This window comes from Lycium ferocissimum, unplaced genomic scaffold, assembly GCF_029784015.1.
Source record: "Lycium ferocissimum isolate CSIRO_LF1 unplaced genomic scaffold, AGI_CSIRO_Lferr_CH_V1 ctg640, whole genome shotgun sequence".
Classification (NCBI taxonomy): Eukaryota; Viridiplantae; Streptophyta; class Magnoliopsida; order Solanales; family Solanaceae; genus Lycium; species Lycium ferocissimum.
The window spans coordinates 369572-377598 of NW_026726343.1; the positions used below are offsets into that span (position 1 = coordinate 369572).

Here is an 8027-nt window from a genome sequence, read left to right on the forward strand (position 1 = left end):
ACTTTATATTTGAGGGCAGTACTTCTAAATGTAGCCCAAATTAACATTAGCTTGTATTGCTACTTTATATTTGAGAGCAGTACTTCTAAATGTAGCCCAAATTAACATATGACCTACAAAAAGTGACCAAAAGCACATATTTTATGTTTGAGTCATATATTATAAGGACCAACATAAAAATTTACCAACAATTAAGAGATGGAAAATGCTGTTGCCCTATTTTAATTGATAGGCTTTGTATGTTTTGTTTGGTTGTTACATAGTGAGAAATCAGAGAAAATTGATATATAACAAGATTCTTGATCTGTTTCTAAAGTTGAAACAAATGTGAATTGAGTACTCACGATCTTTGATTTGGTTCCAAAGTTGGAGCAAATGAGAAATGAGGTTATTTGACAGATTCAATCTTTGATTTGTTTCTATTGTTGGAACAAATATGAAAAGGGTTGTAAATTATTTGGTTGTAAGGGAAATTAGGGAATGTTGACTAAAATATGTCTGTTTTACAAAGTTTACTAATCTCACAACTCACAAGGAGGGTAGCCCATATTTATTATTATAAACAAATACCACGAGTAACGGGCAATTTTATTTGTATAGTTGTGTCAAAATTCTAGAGAGAATTTTTCAAGAAAAAATAATTTCTAGAGTGAAAGGACTATTTCCCACCTTCTTGGAACATGTTCCTTAGCTCATAACAGGTTTTCTCTTGCTAAGGCAGAAAAATTCTTGTTATTTTATCTAGTTAAATGAATAACAATTTCTTGTGCTTTTTTAGTATAAGCATTTATTTATTTATGAAACTAGAAATTCTTATTTAGTTGCTTAACTGCTATATATAATTTCATGCTTAAGTTGTGATATTTGCATTTACAGAATTATGAGAATGAATTTTTTTTCAGTGAAAAAGGCCCACCAACACAATACGATTTTTCAACAAAGAAAGTTCAGTTGAACCCTTCATTGGTTGTGGTTTCGCAACCACGATACTACCAACCTTGTACTATATTTTTCCCATACAACTTTATTCATGGTCACTACCATTTAACTTTGCTTAATCTCCCCTCCATTTCATGGAGAAGTCATCATAATAGAGACATCACCTCCTTAATACGGCTCACTTTAGGCTTTAACTTTAAGTTAAGACCTCAACATGCCATCAGGTTTTGTTTGCGTGATTCCTACACTTGTTGCTTTGTTGAGTGGATACACTTCCTCACATCGGGTATTTACACCAAACTATTTAAATCGATCGTAGCAGTTAAAGATCATATCACTTATTGGTTTGGTGTCAACACCTGATGCAGGTTAGCTTTTACCCTTTACCGAACACTTGTAAAATGATCCTCTTTCACTCAGTACCCATTTTGCCGGTTTCATCTAAATCCAAACTTGCATCTTACATGTAAGTTTTATTTTGTCGACCATTAATATCTTATAAGTACTATGAAGGAACGGAACACGCAATATTTAAGCAAAATGACAAACTGGTCTTAGAATAGCATAAACTCTGTTGAAAACATTATTTGCATTCAGGTAGAGGTTCAATGAGTCCACCATCTTTTATCACTCAACAGAAATCAACTTCAAATATAAATCCACCACCTAGTACTTGACAATGCTCTGGGTTTCTGGAGACCTCTTGGTAATTTTTCATCTCCCTGTCAAAATAGTAAGCCAAAGTTGAATTCAGATGGAGCTAACATGATTTTGTGCAGGTTCTCCCTACAAGTAAACACCTGAGAAGAAAATTATACTTAAAAATTTCGTACAGGGTACAATTAACCAAGTGTAACAAAGGAATAGGTGCCTCTGTCAACTATGATTAAAGATCAGTTCACACACCACAGAATATTTTCATGTAATGAATCGGCTTTTGACCTTTTCATACTAATTGTAAAAGAGCATGTTGGTACTAGTTCTAAAAGGAGCACTTCCAAGAATAAACACTAGTGTCAGCAAGGTTAGAAGAAAGTTAAATAACCATGCACCAGGAGTGACATGCAATCTTCACTTTGTGGTCTTCCAGGGCTTTAATTTTGATTTGTTTAGCAGAGCTGGCAACCCCTCGATTCTTATCATGAATAATAATCTCTTTCATCTATATCCAAAAAAAAAAAAAAAGGCCGAGAGAGAAGGAGAAGAAGAATGAAGGAAGAATCATAGTTTTGCTCTAACCAAAAACTTGTTCCTTTTCCGCAAAGTAAAACCAAAGCATGTATTGACTGGACGCTAAGACATATTACTCCTTGGCTCCAAGAAAAAGCAGGGTAGCCAGTAGAAAAGATCCTCCACTTCCAACCATAAGGTTGGGAGTTGATTCACCATCGGCGTAAAGTGGAAATGGGCCTCAGAAGCATCTACAGAAGTCTTAAGGCGCCTTTTCCAAGGTTAGTAGCTTTATGTGGCTAGTTACACACGATGCATATCTCCGTCATGACAACTTCAGATAAGAGGATTGGCGATATGAGCAGTTGTTTTATGTGCAACCGTGAAGTGGAGATTGCAGTCACCTATTTTTGCAGTGTCTGGTGGCAAGTCAAAACTGATCTCTATTTCTTCATATTCAGGATTCTTTCAGTTAAGCAATATACAGTGAAGGAGAATGAAGAAATTAGTAAGGCTGGTCTGAACAGAGTCTCAAATTGTGTCTGTTGGGTATGGAAGGAACGCGAGCGGCTTAGCTAAGGAAAGAAGATACTTACAGAAGATTAAGTTTAGATGCTTATGGCTTTTGGCGTAACTTACAGGATGTTGAAGATGAAAATAGCATGCTAGATTTCATATTCTTTACAGGAACAGGAGCATGTACAGCTGGAAACCCTTCTTTTTGTTTTTATATAATTACCCTGGAACCATCGTAGTGCTAAGATTCTTAGTTTGATATACATTATCTACCCACTTTGGTTTCCTGTGTAGGACAATTTTTTTTTTTTTTTGATGAGGTAATTGATTCTATTCAAGGCATCCAGAAGATGCAAGTTACAAAAGATTGACCACAAGAATGTCAGCTCTAAAACATAACTAAAGAGCAAACAAAATCTAAAAGGCTATCAGGGCAATCTATTGGGGATAAAAAGGCCCAACTATGTAAATAAAAAAGACATTTAGCTTTGAGCATAGTTTGGCTAGTTGAAAGACCATCAAAACATCTACTATTCCTTTCATTCCTTTCACTACACGCCGAAATAAAAGTCCATGGGCTCCATCCATGTAAGCTATGTGTTAAAAAATAATACAGTAATGCTAGATCAGAAAATTGAACAACAGATGCAAATAAAGAGGAGTGTGACAAAGACAAAAAGAGAAGGATAGAAGGGATAGAAATTCTAGGAATTCCAAATAGCTTCCTTTGAAATACCTGGGAATGATATAAGGTTGCCACAAGCTTGGCAGAAGCAGAACATAGAAAGAATTAGAATTTTATAAAGTTACTTTTCTATACTTCTAGTGGCATCATCTTGTAAGAGTTATATGACCCTTTTCATTATTTTTTTAATTGAAAATACCTCCACTCCACCTTGTGGAGCAATGAAGAATCATTTGCATAGGCCTCCTCAAGGAGATTAAAATGAATTATTTCCTGTTATGTAAGGACTCGACAAAATTTTACCTTTTACGATAATTGTAGTTAAAAGAATCTCCAGTCTGCTCATGGGCTTGCAATAAAGTTGTTGCTGACACACAACAACATAACCAGTGTAATCTCACAAGTGGGGTCTGTGGAGGGTAGGATGTTAGCAGACCTTACCCCTACCTTTGCTGGACACACAACCACCTATATCAATTGCTACATAAGGTACTACATGGTAATCAAGCAAGACTTAGATGTTCTATCGTCAAAATCACTTGCATCAGCTGCTGCACAAATATCATATGCTATGATGCCATTGCACAGCGTGTGCTTAAAAGATAAGAATCTATTTCAGCATGATCTATGTCTTTAAGTTAAAAGGCTATTGGTACTACGTCAAAAAAATCCAGGTTGCTCAGTATTTCATAATAAATCTGCAGTTTAACAACTGCACAAGCTAGATTATAAAAATGTCAAGAATTTGAAATTTAAGACCTTGACGGTTAGTTCAGAACAGTTGAGTAAGAGATACTCTACAGTTGTAAGGACAAGAGCTCTTCATGGCCCCAAAAAAAAGATGATAAATTCTGCTTCCACTATACCTGTTAACGTTATAATTGTGAGGTTGCTGGACTTTCCAGAAGAGCACAAGTTATAAGGCATTTTGATGTACAAGTATACAACTACCTTAAATGAGCCAAACTACCAAGCAAAGTTGTACGGAATATGTTCGATAAAGAAGAGGATTCTTTTTCACTTAACAATCATCTCATGCCCCGTCTATAAAGCCGAATCGCACATAAAACCCAGGAAATCTTTAATCATCAGATCATAGAGCTACCTCATATCTCAATTAAATGAACCATGATTAGGCAAAAATCACTATTACTGATTAGTCACAGTCAAACCTTGTTCTGCTATTAAAATTTAAAATAACGACCAAGTTCTTTTATAAGTTACAAAAGTAAGATCAAATATCAGACAAATCCTAAAAACTTACTCTCAGGTTTTCCCTTGCTGAAAAGAGTCAAATGGCAATGAATCATTGCCTCTGTAAGTAAACCTGGATATCCTCAATATGATAAAAGAAGGAACTAACAACCTTGAAACTAAGATCATCAACTCTATGAGAAAAATATGAATATCCTAAAGGAAAAGTTGATGCAAAATATATGCATCAGTGCCAAAGAATCTCAATATGTGTTACTATAATAATCTCAATCACACACGATGTCAGTTTCCCAATAGACTCATTGTGGACATGTTCTAGAACCTACCAAACACCATCAACTCTCAGAGAAAATCTTCAAGTCCTAAAATAGGGTTGATTGTAAAAGGTATCGATATGTGGCAAGGAATCTAAAGATGTGCCACCACAAACTCAAGCATGCACTACATTATTTTCCAAAGAAACACTCCATTATGATCTCCTTAACTTCTACTCAATGAAAGGCCAATCATATGCCAGACATTGACTTTTGTAGTGCCACATGCCCCCAATATCTACTTACGTTCTTAATGAGTCTCAAGTTAACAACATAATTCTACAAATAATATTAAAATACACAACTTCCAAACTATCTTACTAACCACAACTTCAATATTTTCTTGTTTCTTCCATAAAAGTGGTGTCTAGGCTACTTTGCCCTCGTCAATTAATCTACGGGGTATACATGCTACCTTCCACCAGCAAAAGTACCGATTAACTCTATCCACCAAAACTTATACTTTTGTCTGTACAGGAATATGAGCCCTGGTTTCCCAGGGTCATTGCAACTCTAGTTATTGTTTCATTCCAATACTAAATGCATTTATTGGAGCCTTGAGTTCTGCATCTACTTAGCAATAACTATACTTATTTCATTTGAATACAAAATTATTTGTCTTTTAATACAAAATTAGTTAATTCTTATATCTTTTGATCCTCTGAACTTACGTTTATCCTTCAAAAAGAATCCCTTAAAATCAGTAAAATGTCCAGCAATATAAAGGCTATGCTCTCTGTTCTAATTTGTATAACACCCTTAAGTATCAAAATGTTAGACACAATTCCACAAATTACATAACTTTATACAACTTTTGCAACATTCAGACAAACCTCTGAAACTACTACTCAATTCATTCATCAAATTAACATCTTAAGCTCTAAATTCAGCTAAAAACCATCATTAAAAACAAAACACAGATGCAATTAGAGCACACTTGAAGAGATGCTGGAAAATAAAAGCTCATCCATAAATAAGGAAATCACTTAAATCAGTAAAATGCCAAAAAAATAAACTACACTCTCTAAGTTTCAAAATGGACACAATTCCACAAATAATATCTTTATAGAACCCTCACAACTTTCACAAACGAACTTGCCAAACTACTACTTAATTCATTCATCAAGTTAACATCTTAAGCTATATATTCAGTCAAGACAGCATCATTAAAAACACAAAGAAATTTGGAGCAAAATTGAATAGAGGCCTACAGAAAAATGCTCATCCATATATAAAGATATCAATTCAAACCATCAATACAACAATTAACAAATCAAGTAGCGTTAACTGGCCTAGATGATACAAAAAACTAGACATTATATATAAGCAGATCAATTCAAACCATCACGTAAGAATTAACAAAATCAATTAGCGATAACTGACCTAGATGATAGAAAACCCTAAGCATTAGCAGTCTTAGGAATTAGAGGAATGAATTGCTGGGCCTTGGCCGGGTTTTTTTGCTTCATTCGGGCTTCCACAGCCTATGTTGCTCGGACTCTTCAAAAATGTCAACGGGTGCATATCGCATTATCCAAAAGTAGTGTATTTTTGGAGAATCAGACACGGATGCGTCATTGAAAGTGAAGAGTCCGTGCAACTTAGTCCATAGCAACTTTAGTGATTGTTTCATTCCAATACTAAATACATTTCAATACAAAATTCTGTCTTTTAACACAAAATTAGTGGAATTCTTTAAATCTTTTCGTTATCCGAATCTTACGTTTATCCTTCCACGAAATCCCTTAAATCAAAAAAAAAAAAAAAAACCACTATCTGCATTCCAATTTGTATAACACTAAGGGGTCGTTTGGTTGGAAACAAGTTATTCCAGGACAACTTATCCTGGGATTAATTATTCCATCCTTCTACAGGGATAAAATAACACTATAATCCCGGGATAACTAATACCCCCATTTTATCCCAACCAAACGTGGAATAAATTCATCTCAAATATAATCCCTGGATTATTTATCCTTATCCCTTATACCAAACGAGCCCTAAGTTTCAAATGGACACAATTCCACAAAATATGTAACTTCATACAAAGCAATTTAGATCAATTCAAACATCACTATAACAATTAAACAATTAATGAAATCAAGTAGCCATAACTAACCTAGATGATAAGAAAACCCTAAGCATTAGCAGTTTTAGGGATAAGAGGAATCCCTTGTTGGGCTTGGGCCGGGTTTTTCTGTTTGGATCGGGCTTCATTTTCACGGATCTGTTTCATTTGAAGCATACGTTCCATAACAAGTTCATAAGCACACTTTTCATAAACATGACGTTCGTCTTCACATTTCCATGGTAGGTAAAATTCAGATTGACGACATTTGTTTAAAGGGATTAAAAGATGTGCACATTGATCACGATATGCTAATGGTACTTTGTTTTCAACTAATTCTGTTTGTGTTGCTATCATTTTTTTGGATGAACCTGGTACCTCCATTTTTGCGATTGGAACTGCAAATTTCCTCGATTTGGAGATTTCTAGTCTAGAGAATGGTTGTTGTGGTTTGTTAATGTGTTTTTGGGCTTTGGATGTTTGGGGATGTAATGATTGGGATAATCTTAAGGCCCAAAAATATTGTTTCATTATAAGGGCTCATTTGGTAGGTGGAATATGGGATAATTAATCCTGGGATTAAATTTGAGTTTATCCTGCATTCGGTTGGATAAAATCGCGGTACAATTAATCTAAAGATTAGTTATTCAGGAATTGTAGTGTTAATAATCAAGATAACTAATCCCGAGATAATTAACCAGGAATTAAATTTGAGATGAGTTTATTTTACATTCGATTGGGGTAAAATTGCAGTACAACTAATCTCGTGATTAGTTGATTGCAGTGGTAAGATAACTAATCTCGAGATAATTAATACTGGGATAACTTGTTCCCCAACCAAACGACCCCTAAGAATTTTTGGGGAAAATGATGGCCTAAATGCACGAAATTTCCAACTTTTTGGGATTGTATTGATTGGGTTAATGTTATGGCCCAAAAATTATTGGGTTGTAAAGTTTTTGGTTAAAATATATCACGTAGCCACTTATAGGACTACTAATTGGAATATAACCAGTATTTGCAAGATGATTGAGAAATGGCCACAACTTAAAAATGTGCTATATTGGGCCTGGCCTGGATTTCAAATTACTCTTACTTAGAGCCCGTTGGGATGGGCTTA

The 8027-nt window shown here is 34.7% G+C and overlaps 1 protein-coding gene across 2 annotated transcripts; it reads right to left on the reverse strand.

The window, feature by feature from the left end:
- Positions 1-1469: 1469 nt before the first annotated feature.
- LOC132045277 (NADH dehydrogenase [ubiquinone] 1 beta subcomplex subunit 7) lies at positions 1470-7329 on the reverse strand. 2 transcript variants are annotated; one of them, XM_059435832.1, is made up of 2 exons: positions 6959-7329; positions 1470-1661 (listed from the first exon to the last, which is right to left on the reverse strand). In XM_059435832.1, the coding sequence occupies exon 1, from the start codon at positions 7289-7291 to the stop codon at positions 6977-6979; it is 315 nt and encodes a 104-aa protein (XP_059291815.1). In that variant the 5' UTR covers positions 7292-7329; the 3' UTR covers positions 1470-1661; positions 6959-6976. The 2 variants fall into 2 exon arrangements, with proteins under 2 accessions (XP_059291815.1, XP_059291816.1); XM_059435833.1 differs by having other exon boundaries at positions 1470-1739.
- Positions 7330-8027: the final 698 nt, after the last annotated feature.

What these genes read in the sequence shown, in the direction of transcription:
- LOC132045277 (XM_059435832.1), bottom strand. Translation starts at nt 7,291, where the DNA reads ATGGAGGTACCAGGTTCATCCAAAAAAATGATAGCAACACAAACAGAA.